The sequence below is a fragment of the Crassostrea angulata genome, chromosome 3, assembly GCF_025612915.1.
Source record: "Crassostrea angulata isolate pt1a10 chromosome 3, ASM2561291v2, whole genome shotgun sequence".
NCBI classification, from domain to species: Eukaryota; Metazoa; Mollusca; class Bivalvia; order Ostreida; family Ostreidae; genus Magallana; species Magallana angulata.
Genome location: NC_069113.1, coordinates 17,414,924 through 17,433,550, shown reverse-complemented (window position 1 = coordinate 17,433,550; position 18,627 = coordinate 17,414,924). Strand labels below are relative to the sequence as shown.

At 34.0% G+C, this 18,627-nt stretch overlaps 1 protein-coding gene across 1 annotated transcript; it reads left to right on the top strand.

The window, feature by feature from the left end:
* The first annotated feature begins 1,979 nt into the window (after window positions 1–1,979).
* On the top strand, window positions 1,980–10,294 carry LOC128175193 (uncharacterized). Its single transcript, XM_052840634.1, has 5 exons — window positions 1,980–2,061; window positions 5,644–6,600; window positions 6,757–6,984; window positions 7,154–7,302; window positions 7,880–10,294. The coding sequence occupies exons 1-5, from the start codon at window positions 1,990–1,992 to the stop codon at window positions 9,222–9,224; spliced, it is 2,751 nt and encodes a 916-aa protein (XP_052696594.1). The 5' UTR covers window positions 1,980–1,989; the 3' UTR covers window positions 9,225–10,294.
* The last annotated feature ends 8,333 nt before the right edge of the window (window positions 10,295–18,627 follow it).

Sequence of the window (18,627 nt, the reverse complement as noted above, 5' to 3'; positions counted from 1 at the left end):
AATAGTTCTTAGGGATGTTTGATTATTTTTCTATATACCGGTATATTTGTTTAAACTGTCGCAGCATACATGTAATTCCCATGCAAAAGACTAAAACTGAGCTGTCAATATGTTTTCATAGTCAATATTAATCTTGTGAACAACAAGATGGGTTATCCTGCTTGTCCGACAAATTGCCAGATGATAATGGCCTGAGTAGATTCAACAACAATATCAAAAAAGTCCGCTTTATATGTAATGATCACAGTGACTATTGATGGATAATACATTCGTTTGAGTGCCCATTCGTAAAAATAATATAGATAATAAAAACACCCTTTTTTATCAAGGATAACTGCCCTTAAGGACATTCAAAAATTGCGAATAAATAAATTTTTGAATTGTGCATATTTCTTTATATGGTAGGAATTGTCAATGTCTCAGCTGCAACTTTATGTAATTACCCTGATAAAAAGTTCATATTTATAAAGTACGAAATCGTTTTCATAGGTAGGTGTCATTAGACTTGAATTTCCATAGGATAATGAGGACAACCACTTTTTTCAGACTTAGTTAATTGTCAGCGCATGTTTTTCTTTTGTTCTACTTTTAATGATATTTGTATATCTATATATATTTATAAGATTTTGTTAACAATTATAGACAAACAAGCGCTCATGGTTAAACAGAGGAAAAACTACACGCATTGATGAAGTTTTCCGGTCAATTTTTTCTTTGATACTTCGATCAATAAAAAATGATTATCTTCATTTCTTAAATGACAAAAAATTTCTATTGGAATTTTACCAAAGTAAAATTGAGCAAAGAATTAACGCAACAAGAATGATCGAAAAAGCACCCAAACTACGGCGATCGGTGCAGGCATCTTTTTCTGATCTTCTTTTAATTGTAACCTATTACTACTTTTATTAAATTTAAGAATACTGTTGATAATATTATTAAGCCTCACATGCATTTATGATCTTTTATAATTATGTATCAAACAAATGTTGCCTCTGCTCCTGGGCAACGGCAATAAATCCAAGGATACAGTCATGAAATCTTGGGAAAATTAGTGGAAAAGACAAGTAAAAAATTACGGCATTGTAATCCGCACTTCGAAATAGAACGCGCACTTGTTACATTCCTCGAACTTTGAGAAAATCCCGCGTAAAAACGTCAAAAAACTTATGACGTCGTTTTTAATGTCGCAGTGACGTAAAGTTTTCTGTTCAATAACGTCGCAGCCAGATTGTTAAGAGGCAGTGTCAGCAGGCATTTAGCTTCACGCTATATAAACATGGAATGTTGAAAAAAAATATTTCTGGCTCAAATTTTATGAACATGATGCTTATGAATAGTCTTTAAAAAAATTAAGTTACAAAGACATATACCCTCTCGTTTCCATGGCAACCAGGCCATTTATTATTGTTTATTACAGAAATAGTAGTTTGACCTAATTTAATATAAATTAAATATTTTTATCTACAAACTTCATGTTTAATTCAAATATTGTGTTAGATAGTGCATTAATCCATATTTTATTCTACAGGATAGTATATTTTTTTAAAACATAAATTAAAAATTAAATAATGACCTGTCCGAAATAGACTGTTTAAAGTATAGTGGCTCCAGCCCCCCCCCCCCCCCCACTTTTTCTCGCAGTAAACATAATTGATCTGAAATTGACCTTGAAAACATATTGAAATATTAAGAAGTTGGAGTTACAGGTATACTAGCCCCCCTCCCCGGATTAGGATTTTCATTAATTTGGGAATTGGGTTTTGTCTAAATTTCTGAGGATTAGTCTAGCCCTCCAATTTCAATTTGCTTCGGACGCCACTGAGAGCAGTTGTATTGCCAGACCATTAATACTGGGCATATGAAAAAAATATTGTTAGGACCATTAAAGAATCTTTATATATACCATGAAGAAATAAAATATTGTTGTAGACTAAGTTGTCTGTATTAATTCAATTTACATTCAAATTACAGAAAGATGATCTTAGAATGAATATCAACACACCCGTGGTTTTTGAAGCTAGTGATGTTAATGATGTGATAGCAAGTGATAACAATCTGGTAAGATATTGAAAATGTTTATGATATAATTATGTATAGGACCTGTGATGTATTTATATCAATACACTGGGGGGTCAGAATGGGACTATATTAGGGGGGAATGGCCCTGTTAATGTACATAAATTATTATTAGTCCCCTACCGGTTTTCACCAGAGGGGACTATAATTTTACTCTGCGACGTCAGTACGTCTGTCTGTCTGTCTGTCTATCCATCTGTCTGTTTCACTTTAGTTTTCCACACTTTTTTTCTTTATGTGTTTGAGGAATAATATGAAATTTGCTGAACAGCTTCAAAATGTCAAACTACAGATCAAGTTTACACTTTTGTAGTCTGGTTGACATATTTTCGAGAAAATTAATTTCTTATATTCCAATTTTTTAATGTTCGGGTTCATTATCGGGCTTGGTGTGTATCAAATAAACGAGGAAAGTATGTTGTCAGTAATAATATCGTGCATTTCTTGGACCATATCTTTTATTGTTTCTAACAAACAAATAAGTTCTGTAAAATAGTGTCAAGCATTGTGTTGTAAATTTAATCAAAAGGGTTTTATGTATTATTACAATTGGGTTTGTTATTGGGTTGGTCTGTTGAGACGGTAAGAAATGATATTCTGCATAACAGTGCATTGTTTTCACAAATTTCTACAAACCGGTAGGGGACGTGTAATGCTTATGCAATACTCTCAGAATGCTTGTTAGAGTAGGGTTGTGTTGGTCACATGTTCAATCAAAGTACGAGTTGATTGTTTTGATTATAGTTTTTAGCTCACCTGAGCTGAAAGCTCAAGTGAGCTATTCTGATCACATTTTGTCCGTCTGTCCGTCCGTCTGTCCATCCGTCTGTCCGTAAACTTTTCACATTTTCAATATCTTCTCAAGAACTACTGGGCCAATTTCAACCAAACTTGGCACAAATCATCCTTAGGCAAAGGGGATTCAAAGTTGTGAAAATTAAGGGCCACATCCGTTTTCAATGGGAGATAATTAGAAATTAATGAAAAAATTCGAGAAATTTTCAAAAATCTTCTTCTCAAGAACCAGAAAGCCAGGAAAGCTGAAACTTGTGTGGAAGTATTCTCAGGTAGTGTAGATTCAAAGTTGTGAAATTCATGAACCCCAGGTGTAGGCTGGGGCCACAATGGGGGGTCGAAGTTTTACATAGGAATATATAGAGTAAATCTTTAAAAATCTTCTTCTCAGAAACTAAACAGCCAGGAAAGCTGAAACTTGTGTGGAAGCATCCCCAGGTAGTGTAGATTCAAAGTTGTGAAATTCATGACCCCCGGTGGTAGGGTGGGGCCACAATGGGGGGTCGAAGTTTTACATAGGAATATATAGAGTAAATCTTTAAAAATCTTCTTCTCAGAAACTAAACAGCCAGGAAAGCTGAAACTTGTGTGGAAGCATCCTCAGGTAGTGTAGATTCAAAGTTGTGAAATTCATGACCCCCGGTGGTAGGGTGGGGCCACAATGGGGGGTCGAAGTTTTACATAGGAATATATAGAGTAAATCTTTAAAAATCTTCTTCTCAGAAACTAAACAGCCAAGAAAGCTGAAACTTGTGTGAAAGCATCCTCAGGTAGTGTAGATTCAAAGTTGTGAAATTAATGATCCACGGTGGTAGGCTGGGGCCACAATGGGGGGTCGAAGTTTTACATAGAAATATATAGAGTAAATCTTTAAAAATCTTCTTCTCAGAAACTAAACAGCCAGGAAAGCTGAAACTTGTGTGGAAGCATCCTCAGGTAGTGTAGATTCAAAGTTGTGAAATTCATGACCCCCGGTGGTAGGGTGGGGCCACAATGGGGGGTCGAAGTTTTACATAGGAATATAGAGTAAATCTTTAAAAATCTTCTTCTCAGAAACTAATCAGCCAGGAAAGTTGAAACTTGTGTGGAAGCATCCTCAGGTAGTGTAGATTCAAAGTTGTGAAAATCATGACCCCTGGTGGTAGGGTGGGGCCACAATGGGGGGTCGAAGTTTTACATAGGAATATATAGAGTAAATATTTAAAAATCTTCTTCTCAGAAACTAATCAGCCAAGAAAGCTGAAACTTGTGTGGAAGCATCCTCAGGTAGTGTAGATTCAAAGTTGTGAAAATCATGACCCTGGGGGTAGGGTGAGGCCACATTGGGGGGGGGGGGTTAAAATTTTACATAGGAATATATAGAGTAAATCTTTAAAAATCTTCTTCTCAGAAACTAATCAGCCAGGAAAGCTGAAACTTGTGTGGAAGCATCCTCAGGTAGTGTTGATTCAAAGTTGTGAAAATCATGACCCCTAGGGGTAGGGTGAAGCCACATTGGGGGGGGGGGGGGTGTTAAAGTTTTACATAGGAATATAGAGTAAATCTTTAAAAATCTTCTTCTCAGAAACTAATCAGCAAGATGATTCTTTATAATTGTTAAGACTTTGGCTCCAGGACAATTCTTCGGCCTCACAAGAAGGTTCAGAGTTTGATGTAGCTGAATATCCCATATATAAACAATTGTAAAGGATCTTTTTGAGAACTGCAATACTCAACATGTGATATGACTAAAATTGAAGCAGGCAGCTATTTTTTCATTAGAATCTTTTTGTATTACTGTTTTGAGTTATTGCCCTTGATTTATTGATTCTTGATTATTTTAATTAATGCATCCACTGTTAACCAATTATTGTGATGATTATTTTTATACAATAATAAATATTCAATGTATATAAGTTGTTCTGCATAAGTAGTTTTGGGTTAGGCCGGATTAGTTTGTTTATTTTTGATTTCCAAATTTTAGATACTATGAATTATTTTAGGCCGGCACATATATAGGGACAGTGTCTATTGCATTACCAGGAATGACAGTTTGGGGTTAAACTTGAACAGGTACGGATAGATTGAGTGTGTGGACATCCCTGCTCTATCTAATCTTCGTGTTTTTCTAACCTAGACAGAGTGTGCGGTCATCACTGCCCTGTATCACATTTATACAAGTGTGCGGTCATACCTGCTTGTATTGGTGGTGGTTGCGGCGGAGCACTACTGTATGGTCATCCCTGCTGGTGTTCTGGCCTTTCTAGCGCAAGTGTGCGACACTCCCTGCGTTAGGTTGAGCTGTTGGCGCAAGTGTGCGGTCATCCCTGCTTGCGTTATCTCTGCTTGCGTTAACGTTGGTACCTGTTGAGTTGCGTAGGTGTGCAGTCATCCCTGCCTGCGTAACGTTGAGACCCTATGTATGTGCAGGAGCGGTGATTAAAGTCTGCTCTTGTAAATATTGGCAGCAATCAGGGCTTTCCGAGTTCCAAGGGGGAAAAATGGATTTTATTTATACAGGATCTACATGTATTTTTATTGTACATTGTCCAGATTGTTTGTACTATGACTCCATTAAGCTGATTTTATCATACCTATTGTTCCTCAGGTGAGCGATGTGGCCCATGGGCCTTTTGTTTTTAAAATCTACTAAATGTAATTAATATGAATTCTCAGGCTTTTCCGACAAGAATTCTGAGCTATAGAAGGAAAACCCCCATATGAATAGCATGTCAGATGTGTAATATTTAAAGATAGAATTAATGCCAAACATCTTTTGCATTTGTACAGGATTATTCCTCACAAAGCACAGAGTCAACAGTTGAAACGAACTCTCAGGGTAGTGAGTGGATTCCTTCAAGCCAGGATTCAGAGACTTCTCCTAATGCACTTAAAAGACAAGCCCTTGACAGTTTTCTGGAAATGTGTGGTGTGAGTCCAGTAAAGAAAACTCTTACAACTTCATGGCAAGACTCTTCAGAACGAACCAAGTCAGACTACATTAGAAAGTCCAAACAGATATTTACAGAGGTCTTGAAGGTACTAACACCTGGTCAGGAAGACATTGTGTCTGAAATTGTACTTGCCAGTAGACAAGAAGAGACAGTCAATATGCTTGAGGTGGTTAGTCTAGCATATAAACAAGCAACAGATTGGGGTACACAGCGCCAAATTCTATCTCTTATTGCCACAGAGTACTCATTGAAAGAAATTGCCAGATATATTCCAGAACTTTCAAAGTATAAATATTCCATGGCAAGGAAACATTCACAGACAACTGGATGTGGACAACCACACACTCATACCATAGAAAGAAGAGAACATCTCTCAGACCTACAAATAAGTCACTTTTTGGACTTCATTATGTCTCCAGCAGTAATGACTGATGTCCCATTTGGAGAAATACATTTAAAGCTGTCAACTGGTGAAAAAATTGATGTGCCAAAGATAATTCTGAATAGTGTTAGAAGTAGAGTAGTAGAGCAGTACAGAAGCTTTTGTATGGAGTCTGATTTTCAACAGTGTGCCAGTGACAGAACTTATATGAGAATTCTTCAGGCTGTAGATCCAAGTATTCGAAAATGTATGAAAGGACTAGACAATTATGCAGCAGAAGGGGCTAAAGCATTTGAAGAATGCTGCAAGGTTGTGTCAACTCTTGGAAGAATCGGAATGGGGGCAGAGTGGACAGAAGACACAAAGTCAGCAATGATGGCCGCAAAACAATATCTTAAGATGGAATATAAAGTAAGTAATTTCATACATAGTTTTTCTCATTTACTTATAAGCCCATAAAAAAAATACATGCTTCTTTCCAACCTCTTTCCTGATTTTAATGTTTTGCCTAAATCCATACCAAAGGTTTTCTGATGGATTTTTTATAGTGATTTATTTTCTTTTCAGATGCATGTATCAAATCAGAGTGAAATTCCTGATCATTGCTGTCAGTTTGCATTAAGTCTTGGCAATGGAGAATTTTCTAGCTTCTGTGGACATCAACATGACAAATCATGTAGTAACTGCGAAGGCCTGCGAAAAGCAATAGACTCTATTGAGAATGCTGTTAAATCTTCAAAAGTTCAGTATGAATCTGAAGACCAGAAAGATGAGATTCAGTATACTTTTAGTCAGGTAATATTTGTTTATAGACCAGAATAGCAACAAAGCAACTGTATTGCAGAGGAAATCAAACAAAAAATATCGAGACAAAGGATAGGACAAAAATCAAATTGATTTTTTTAATAAAAAAGTTTTAAAAAATATATATCGATATAACTAAAATATTTTATAACAATTTCAGGGATGTAAAGCAATTGAAGAATGGAAAAAACACATTTTACGCACGGTTAATCAAGATGGAGCACGTACCGAGATCCTCAGGAATTTATCAGAAGATGAAGTCTTTATAGAGCGTGATTGGGCCATGAAGTTTCTACCCATGGTGTACAGGTAAACATACCAGGAATTGAACCTTGGCTTTATTATTCTTTAGACAGCAGAATAAGTTCTTATGAGAATTAGCAAGGCAAACTAAAAATTCAAGGCCCTTTGTATGAGGTTCTGATACTGCTAAAATGATGGAGCACTATTGATGATTTAGTGAATAACACACTTACACTTTTCAAATGTTTTCTACTTTGAAATATGTATAGAGCTACTTGATTGAAGTCTGGAATTTTGATGATGATACATGTAATGAAAATGCTATGAAGGCATGCCATTTTAAAAATGCATTAAAAAGCATTAGATTAATTGGTGGGATTTCCTTCACAATAGAATAGAGCATGATTTTTTTCTGAATACCAAAACAATTTAGTTCTCGTACATTTACTTGCCTTTGGTTTCTGATGATGCAAAATTTATAGTGAATGTATACTGATAATTTGATAGCCAGATGAGCTCATCTTAGATGACCTCTTATGATACTGTTATTTAGTCAATGTTAAAGTGCCAAACAAAAATATGATACAGAATAACATGAGGTGTACATGTAAGTATTCTTAACAAAGTTTTTATTTCATTGCAGGGAATCTCAGTCTAAATGGTTTGCCAAAAGAGGAATCAATTGGCACATAAGTGTTGGAAGTTATCTCAAGAATGGAGTCATAAATAGCCATACTGTAGTTCATCTTTTTGATAATGCAACTCAGGATGCTGTTACTTCAAATGCTATTCTTCTAGACACCTTGAAAAAGCTACATGAAATAAATCCCATGTTGAAAAAGGCATACATCAGATCAGATAACGCTGGATGCTTTCACAGTTATTCCTCAGTATTTGGAATAATAGGCATTAATAGAGAAAGTCCTATTTCTGTGTCAAGAGTTGACTTTGCAGATCCTCAAGGTGGAAAATCGATCTGTGACCGCAGAGCTGCTCATCTGAAATCAACTGTAGCAAAGTATGTGAATGAGGGGAATGATGTGAGGACTGCTTCAGAGTTTCTAGCAGCAATCAAGAACAGTAACTCTGTAAATACGTCCATTGTGGTAGCTACACCGTCAACTGCAAAACAGAATGTCAAGGTTTTGAAACAGTGTCCCTTGAAAAACATAACAAGTTTTTATAACTTCTTGTTTAAAGCAGATGGAATGGAAGTTTGGAAACAATATGGCATTGGCAGTGGTCAGTTTATTCCATACCGATTTTGCTTTGAAGATGATGTAGAAGTGTATGAAGTCGAAATTGTTGAGAACTTTAACACAGTGTTAAGATTAAAACCAGTAGTCATGGGGAAAGAAAAGCTTGATGATAATGCTGACAATGTTGACCAGCCAGCAGCAATGCAACCAGATGATAATCAAGAAGCATTCGAGAATGGTCTATTTTCATGTCCTGAGACAAACTGTCGGTCTACCTTTACAAAGTATGGAAATCTGATGCTTCATCTTGATATTGGAAACCACTCGTTGATAAAAAGTTCCCTTTTATTATCTGACAGAGCAAAATTATCATATTCTTCTAAGATTGAGCAAAAATGTATCACAATGCCACAAATGGATCCAAAGGAAATTTTGTCAAATACAGCAGAATTGGAAAAGGGATGGGCTTTGAAATGCAAACGGGAGATCAAGAGGTTCTCTGAAAGACAAAAAAGTTTCCTGATACAAAAGTTTGATATGGGTGATAAAAGTGGCATGAAGTGTGACCCAGAAGATGTGTCTGCTGAAATGAGAACTGTCAGAGACAAAAAAGGAGTCAGAGTTTTTTCTGTTGGAGAATTTTTATCAGCGGCACAAATAGCAAGTTATTTCAGCAGGTTGTGTATGCAGAAAAAGAAGAAAAGTGGTGAAACGTTAAATGAAGAGGACTTTGAAGCTGCAGAATTTGAAAATAACTTTCAACATCTGACGACTTTAGCAAAGCAGTAGTAGATTGCCATTTTTATAAATCTACATTTTTTCATACGAAATGTAACACCATATATATTGTAACATTATTGTAAAATCTGATGCTTAATGCAAAGTTCAACAATCATTTCATACCAAAGAAGACTACTTGTTATCTGAAAAACTGCTTGCTTAAAATCACTGGAACTCTACTAGGATGTTGAATGAAAGATCCTCACAAAATTACCATGACGCTGAATGCATGTGAAAGCAAGAAATGTGTATGCATGTGAAAGGAATAATTTTGATTGGATGAAATTGTAAAATATGATTTATGGTACATTTTGAGTATTCTTGTATGCTATTGTGAGACAAAAAATCAAGTTTATCAAAATAAATTTGATAGGAATCTCTCATCAATAAGAGTGTTGTAAAAATGGTATTCTGTTGACTTTAACGTTATTAACTAAATTAGGTCATTGTAACCTAGAACAAATGTTTGGATGACTTAATTGATTTATGTTACTTTATCATTTCAATTCTTGTAGAACAACACTTCTTTCATAAAGCAAATGAATTTGTACTGTTCTTTGTTTTTATATACCAACTACAGTTTATTATTCAGATTCCTTTCTGCAAGAGCTAGTGTGTTGATTAAGCTATTGTAGAACCATTTCCGAACTGTACAGTGTTTAACGGGGCCATTGCCGATAATTATAATTTGTACTGCTATTGACAACTATTGTGAAATTTATATTTTAATGATCACTTTTAAATTAATAAAAAATATACAAGTTGTTTAATTGGAAAATAACTTGACCTTTACATCAGATGTTGAAGTCAGAAAGTTGTCATAAAAATTTTTATTACCTAATCAAAGGGATTTTGTTGTTTTATTACAAATTAAATATTTGCGTCTATTTTGAACTGCCGGTCAATAGACTGCGATCTATTGGACCGCCGGTCAATAGACTGCGATCTATTGGACCGGCAACGTATTTCAGAACGCGGTTATGTTAATGTTACATTCTTTCGATAGTTCTCAGGGAATGAATATTCCTTTACATAGACGCTGTTTTTAGTACTTGGTGAAACCAAATTCAATATTATCAAAATAGAGTGTCAAATAATCAACAGTTTTAAATCCTCATATAAGGTTGGCCTCGGGCAATAGATCATACTGAGCTGTTCCCTGTACCTCGTAAAAAATATTCTGGTCTATTGACTGCTCAAGCATTAAATAATTGTATAATGTCACACTACTTTACTGTGCGAAATAAATTGGGTATTGGTCAATACAATTAACCTTTTTGATTGGGTATAAATTAGCCTATGAACTGACTCAATAGATAAAATGACCTTGTTTTGAGGGTCAAGATCAACAGTACAGAATGAAGGTAACTTCCTGCTCTTTCTAAAAGCAAGCATTGATATCTAGCAAGTATTAAATTTTGAGCAATCATGGGACATAGGCATATAATAAATAACTAAAATAATATGACCTTAAGGTCAAAGGTCAAGGTAAAAGCAGGCAATATTGCACAATTCTTTTTAATTTCTAATTGCATACATGAGATTACATGTACATATGCGTATGTATATATTCTTTATAAAATTTGCTGAAGATTAATTTCGAAAAATCTGTATTTTCATGTCTGAAAATGCAAAAAAATGCAATTTTTTGAGTTTCCATAGCAACCTTGCTTTTGATTGCTTACCCAATTTTATTTTATTATTTTATTATTTAACCAAGGATTGACAGAATTATATTATAGAGTTAATAAGAAGCAGTCTGGATTTTTGTTAAAGCGCTTTTGAAAAGTTGCCATAAATTCAGCTATATTATTTTGTTAAAACTATTGCTCTTCTCTTGTTGCCTTAGCAACATATAAGGACAGAATAATCACAATTGGTTGGGCACAGTCAAACTAAAGATGACATCCTACTTAAAAAATAACCAATTGCCAACAGCCTTTGAGCATCATTTGGTAAACTTGCAATTATATTATGTCAGTTATTGCCTGTTTTCATTGTAGATTTTTAGTTTGGTTACTAAGGAAAAGTTTTTCCTTAGATACGAAACCTTGATTTTGGTTGAAATCAGTAATTTTAATTTTTTATGTAATTTGCAAAGAAAATAACCCATAAACACTTTTTTCAAGAAATTTCATTTTTTTTACTTTCCATAAAAAGCTTAATGCTTGGTGACACTGCCTCTTAAGGTACAATGTCAAAGATAACGTTTATGCAAAAAAAGTGTAAAATTGGAATATTTTATAATATTTATTTTTTATTATTCTACCGAGGGGCCATATGGCACAAAATCTTTTAAACGCCCATTTACAGGCATTGTTGCTCAGGTGAGCAATGTGGCCCCAAGGACCTCTTGTTAAATTTTAGGCATAATTGATTTAACTTATAAGAGGTGGATAAAAAAACAAGAGACCCACAGGCCATGACGGTCACCTGAGTACCATAGCCTTAGATTGACATGTCAGAGTCTCATGTTTGCATTTTTACATTGAAGTCTTAACCTAATTTGAGACTCCTCTGACTGCTTCCTAATTTTTGTGATCGGCTTCGGCTGATCACTGTTGTGTCCATATGAGGCATCCGGCAAATGCTTCCACGTGCGCACACATTCCGCTTGCATAAGTAGTTCATATAAAAACTTGAAGTTTGGTTTAGTATTTATATAACATTTTACTCAGTTTTATTTCAATTCATTTGCCCTAAGAGATGCAAACATACATAAAATACAGTTCGACCTGTTAATTCAAGAATGCACATTTTGTCTCACGCGTAAGAATTTTGATCGAAAGATTCATTCAGTAATGCAGTTGACCTCGATGAACTGACCTCAATCATAAGAAGATGTTCCATGAACTGACCTCGATCTATTGATGTTGCATAATAGTAGCTAGGCAGACGGCTTGATTTATAAACAAGGTTACGTTATAATGCGACCTCAATAGCAAATTATGATGGCATTCAATGTTTTTAGTCGCATTAAATTATTTTAATACAACTCTTTCTTTGTGTACATGTTAATGCTCTTTGAAGAGCCCTACTCGGTATTCTGAAGAAGAAGATACATTAACATTTAATAATTACGTTAAAAATATAAAACTAGACAAGGAGTTTACGAACGGCTTTCCCCAAATTCATTTGAAAATTAAATTTTGTGACGGTTTATAATGATGAAATTATGGTGTACAGATTCAAAATGTTCTATATTTTGTAAAAATACAGTACTTTTTTAAATTATTTTACATCAAACTGATCATGTTGATTGCTTCTAGCTATCAATATATCATTACTGCCGATCATTCCTTTAAAAGGAATACTTGTTATTATTTGATGTTTGAAAATTGTTTTTCCATAAAAATGTAGGAAGGAGTTTACAAGAGTCGGATGAATCACGTATAATCTATTAATACCTTAGAGAACTGCAGGCTTTTAATAGTCAATTTTTAATAATATTCACATTTTTGTTTATAATGCACAGAAAAAGCATACAGCTTTTTCTACAAGTATACAATTAACAGGATACTAAAGTTGATTTCCTAAAATAGAACTCATTTAATTCAATACTGTCATGTGACAATTTACTTGTGGTGGTTGAGCCATGAATTTCACAACTTAGATTTCTCATACCATAAAGATGTTTCACACCAAAAATGGTTAAAATTTTAGTTTCAAGAAGAAGTTACAAATGTAAAATTGTTAACGCATGATGGTCGACGACGGACGAAAACCAATTGCAATAGGTTACCTGAGTGACTCGGTATCCTCTACCTCCCAAAATATTAAAAGACGGCAAAACAATGTCTTGCAAGCTATGTAAATAAAAATTCTTTTACAGCAAGAAATTAAACTTTGTATAAATATATATATAATTTTGTACATAACTGCCTGAAGAGCCAGGAATGGCGAAAACGTTTGCGGTTAATAGGATCAATTTGTGATTTTATTCTGGATATTTATCATTTTTAAATTATTTAAAACTGTGCCGATTTATTTTTTGTTGTATTGGGAAATTTTATATATATATATATATATATATATATATATATATATATATATATATATATATATATATATATATATATATATATATATATATATATATAATAAAAAACTTTTAAAAAACTGTTTCAAAATATTTCGACCGTGTTACCGGTCTTCATCAGTCGGTGTTTATTGTCTATAGCAACACAACGTAGAACATATACTATGACGTCACAATGTTAATACAGTCTGGCAAGTGACGTCATACAACAATATTGCGCCAAAAACATATGAAATATAGGTGAGAGTCTATAGAAAGCACATTGATAGCCTTAATTAGTACATAAACAAGTAATATATGAAAAATGTATAGATAACGGGACATAAAATAAAGGAAATGTCTATACAAACTAGTAATAATGTAGTCTAAAGACAATAATGTTCCCTTTTGTTGATACCAAAAGGCATATAAGTATTTAATTTTTTCTTCCACAAATTTTCTCTGAATTTTCTGTAAGTTTCATCTTTGTACAATTTTTCGATACCTATTACAGAATAATCCTCAACTGTATGTTTGCCAGTATAAAAATGCATTGCTACAGGGTCGTTAGTTTCTCTCCTGATCAGTGACAAATTTAAAACATGTCTTTGATATAAAGTTACCCCCGTTTCCCCAACATATACAATTTGGTTACACTTTTTACAAAACACCCCATAAACAACATTACTTGACTTGCAATCGATATGATTTTTAACTTGATACGTTTTGCCCTTAGAATCTTGAAATTGGCCAGAACAAATAATATATTTACACATAACACATTTTTTTTGTACCACACGGCTCGCATAAGTGTTGTTTTTTAAAAAAGAGGTTATTATGTTTCTTATGGACCAATATGTGTGTGTGTGTGTGTGTGTGTGTGTGTGTGTGTGTGTGTGTGTGTGTGTGTGTGTGTGTGTGTGTGTGTGTGTTCGTCTATATACACTTCTGAGGTATTATCTCTGTTTACACACCAACAGACTGAGGTATGTGTTGATTAGCGAGGTACTTTTCCCGTAACCTCGGAATGTATACCTCATTTTTTACGTGCTCAGCTTGTGAAGATTGCGTGGTTTAAATTTAGCATATACCTCTTTATGACGTCAGATGGTTGAAAGGTGTGTGTTCTACAAATTTCGAATCATAATTTGTCATTTTTTACTCAAGCACACACTTTCTCAATCGAAGCCTCTGATTGGCTGAAATTTTGATTGGTTGTTCAACATTATTCGGAAACTATCTCGCTTTACTCGAGAGTCTCGGCCATTTTGATTTGATAACATGGTGGCATAAATGACATTTAACAGGTAGGCATCAGTAAAATACCTAAACTAAAGTTTTTTTTTCAAATGGAAAGATATTCAATGTATAACATGTAGGCCGTAAATGCTTATATTAATGAAATGAAAATGATTGGCAAGCAACAGGCATATCTATTTTACCGTCTATTTTACCGTCAAAATTAGGTCAAATTACGTTTTCTAGATGTTAGGTAGTTATTTATAGGTAATATTGATTGCGGTTTTTTAAGAATATGTCTGATATTGGATAGATAGATATTATCAAAATGATTGAATATGTTAAAGATACTAAATAGAATTCATTATCGTTAGTTGTATGTATATTTTTTTGGAGACCGGGTTGAAGTGAACCAAAGTTGACATAGTCTGATGATGGTATGAGTTATAAATTGTGAGGTATTGAGTCATGTGATTTATTTTTATCCAATGGGATTTTCATAATGGAGGATACTGTACTGTTTCTGATACTCATATTTTCTGTTCTTTGTCTTTCATTTGGAACTTTAATCGGTGTTTTTCTCCTATTATTTATAGTATCTAGAAGGTGGACTGCTTTGTTTTTATCTTGGAATCGTGATTTGCAATAGGGAGCAATCTGATTGGTACTGGTATGTGTTAAACTATTTATTACCCGTGAACTTTATTTAATTTTAAAACAGGAAGTTTGCAGGCAAGGCAGCCATTAACCATGTGCTTTGCATTGAAGATTAATTTGATCAAAAATATCCACTAAAAATGGTCATATATGTATAGATGATGGCTTCTACAAAGTTTGCCAAGTCTGTTGGCTATATTTTGACCAAAAAATATTGCGTATACGATGAAGTGAATGTATTTAGCCTACACAAAAAGATTGATTATGTGCCAGATTTGATGTTTATGATGAAGTTTTCAGAATATATTTGTTTTCATTAGAGGATGCTATGAAAATTATTGATTTTATTAAGAGTAGAAATTTTACTGCAGTATTTGTAAATTTTGATTGAAGCTGTAGGAATCTGAAAGGTGGGTTAAAATATCTTCATTTTAGACATTTTATTGATGATGTATGGTACACATAAGGATATGATATGCGCCCTCCAATGTTTCATAAAAATCTATCAAAAACACTATTTTTATGTATACCATGCATTTATAATTTGACAAAATGGAATGTGGTTTTTTTGAAAAATTTCAACCTGATTATGTGTATCTAGACAAATTATGTTACTAATCAAGCTTATGTTTCTAAATGCATATAGTTACGTCATTTGTATCTTTCTCCTATAATATACTGTGTCAAGAGGTGGACTGCATTGTTTTTATTATGGAGTTGTAACTTACTATACATTGTATTTGACGTGTTGAGGAGAAATGCTTACCAAGATATCTACCCCTCAATTTCTTTGATATTACAAGTATATATCACAGAACGATGCTTGCTAGCAGCCATGAGGCATGTGTTTCTGTGTTTGAAAAAAGCAGGGGGATCATGATGAGTTTTAAATGTTCTTCTGGCTTTGCTTTTTTTTGCAAAGTTAGACTTAACCATTAGGCACATAGCATCATACAGGGTTAAGCCCCCCCCCCCCCCCCCCCGACACACACTTTTTCTCGCCGGAAATGTAATTTGTAATTGTTCCTAAATTTACCTTGAAAGAGTAAGAAGTTTGAGTAATAGGCATACTAGCCCCCCCCCCCCCCCCCCACGATTAGGAATTTTTTTTGGGGGGGGGGGGGGGATTTGGGTAGGGAAATTTATTTTCGGAAGTATAAGTATACCCCCCCCCCCCCTCCACGGATTAGGATTTTCATGATTTTGGAAATTAGGTTTTTCCCCAATATTTCTGAGGATTAGTCTAGCCCCCCCCCCCCCCCCCCCCCACTTTCAATTTGCTTCCGACGCCAGTGTAATCTAAATTTTATTGGATATAATATTTACTCACTCGCATTTTATTCCAAATTTCTTTTAGTTAGACAAAAATCGGGGGTCAGGTAAAAAAAAATCCCATAGAAATTCAATGGATTAAATGATATTTTGTTGTATAAATTGCATACTGTTACATGTAATTGTAAAATTTTGTCTTCGGCTCATCATCCATGCGCGGATCTAGAGAAGGGTGGGGGGTCCGGACCCCCTCTGAAATTTGCAAAAATAAAAACATACTTTACATTATATCACGGGTTCGATTTTTAAATAAATGGCGCGAGCCACCCCACCTTCACTCCGGATTTTTTTTTTTGGATCCGTGCCTGTCATTAATTGATTTTAGAAAATCACAAAAGTCCAAATGACATAGACCGAAAAGGCCAGAGGTAGAAATAACTCACCACCAATTATGTCTGGATATCATGTTTGTTTGCATATATATATATATATATATATATATATATATATATATATATATATATATATATATATATATATATATATATATATATTAAAAAAAAATTTCATCTTGATATGATTTTGTGATAGACATGATATGGGGGGGGGGGGGGGGTTCATCCGGGTATCGACTCGTGTGATTTTTTTTTATCCAATGAGATTTCTTGTAACGGAAGATAACTTTAAAGGATGACATGAGCCTGCTCGAGGTCTTTTGAGTTTTCCTTCTATTAAAAAGATTGACGTTGGATACTTAGTTTTATAGGTAATCATAGCATATACAGTGTAATGTAATTAAAGTACTACATATATGCAGTTAACTTTTTATATAGAAATCATTACATGTTTTAACAGGAATCAACCATGTGCTTCTTCGTGCATGTGTTTGATTTTTTTTTAATTTTTTTTGTGTCAAGGATTATAAGGATGTCTTTAAAAGCCTTTCCCATTTCCAAGTCTGTTGGATTTGTGTTGACAAAACGATATTGTATATATGATGAACTTATTGCCTTTTGTTGTCAAAAGAGAATTGATTTTATGCCAGAATGCGATGATCATGGATATTATGGAGTTTTTAGAATTCATTTGTTCTCATTGGAAGATGCTTTGCATGTTATTGAATTTATCCGAAGAAGAAATTTGAATGCAGTGTTTGTAAATATGTTATGAAGCTGCACTATGCCTAATGGAAAAGTATAACTTGAAAGGTGTGTTCAGCAGACTGATCGCTAGAGAGCACATGCCAAAAATGGTTTTGCATGTGTGGAAATTTTGGCAAGTGCTCTGAGTCTCACTGTGCTGATAGTGGGTGTCTCAAGATTAATTTTGTGAAATAATATCGGTAATACGAAGAATAATTTAAATGGATTTCTCTTTAGAATATATTTTTTTACCTCTCATTGTAGACATGAATTTATTGTAAAAAAGTCATCTAAAAAACATAATTTGCAGCTAGGTTAATGACGGAAAGAAAAAATATTTTCTGTGCAAAAAAACTGTATTTGAAATTTTGGCTGCCAGCTGGGTATATTTGAACTGAACTTGCAGTAAACACATGTTATTATGTAGTTGGTATTACAAGGAGTGATTTAAATGTAATTATTTTTAAAATTTTTATCTTTTTAGAAATTGAGTTTGATAATGGAAACAAGAAGGAAAAGAAAAGGTATGCATAGCATGTTGTAGTACGTACTAGCCGATGTTATCGATTAGTAAGCTTATTAAAATTGTGTTTGTAAGATTTCAAATGCGTGGATCTTGAAAGGGGAGGGGGGGGGGGGGTCTGGACCCCCATAAATTTGCAAAAATAACAAGGATTCTGAGAGTAGTGCATAAGCAATACACGTCCCCTACTCAGGACTCGACATTAACGCTTGTCCGGTACCAGTTAAAAAAATATACGGACAAGTGAATATTGCTTGCCACTTGTCCGACTGGACAAGTGCATTTTTATGTAAAGAAGTCTCCAACATTTTTAAAAGTAAAGAAAGTTTTGTGATAAGTTTATCCGTAGTCCCGTTATAAGTTTATCGATTAGTTGTTTTGAATTTCGATCCCAACATCAGATTGAAATGCAATTTAGTTACTCTTGATCAGGATTGAAGTTCACTAATTACAAACAACTTTCAATATTGAACTGTAAAGGTGTGGATCTTAGTTCTTACCTAGTACCAAACACACATGTTATCAAATGAAAGGAAGAACAGGTAGCAAATATAAACTTAA

Bases quoted from the DNA above. Each gene is read 5' to 3' on its own strand.
- LOC128175193 (XM_052840634.1), top strand. From the start codon at position 1,990: ATGAATATCAACACACCCGTGGTTTTTGAAGCTAGTGATGTTAATGAT. The intron at 6,601-6,756 runs GTAAGTAATTTC...TTTTCTTTTCAG, and splicing joins ATCTTAAGATGGAATATAAA to ATGCATGTATCAAATCAGAG. The intron at 7,303-7,879 runs GTAAACATACCA...ATTTCATTGCAG, and splicing joins TTTCTACCCATGGTGTACAG to GGAATCTCAGTCTAAATGGT.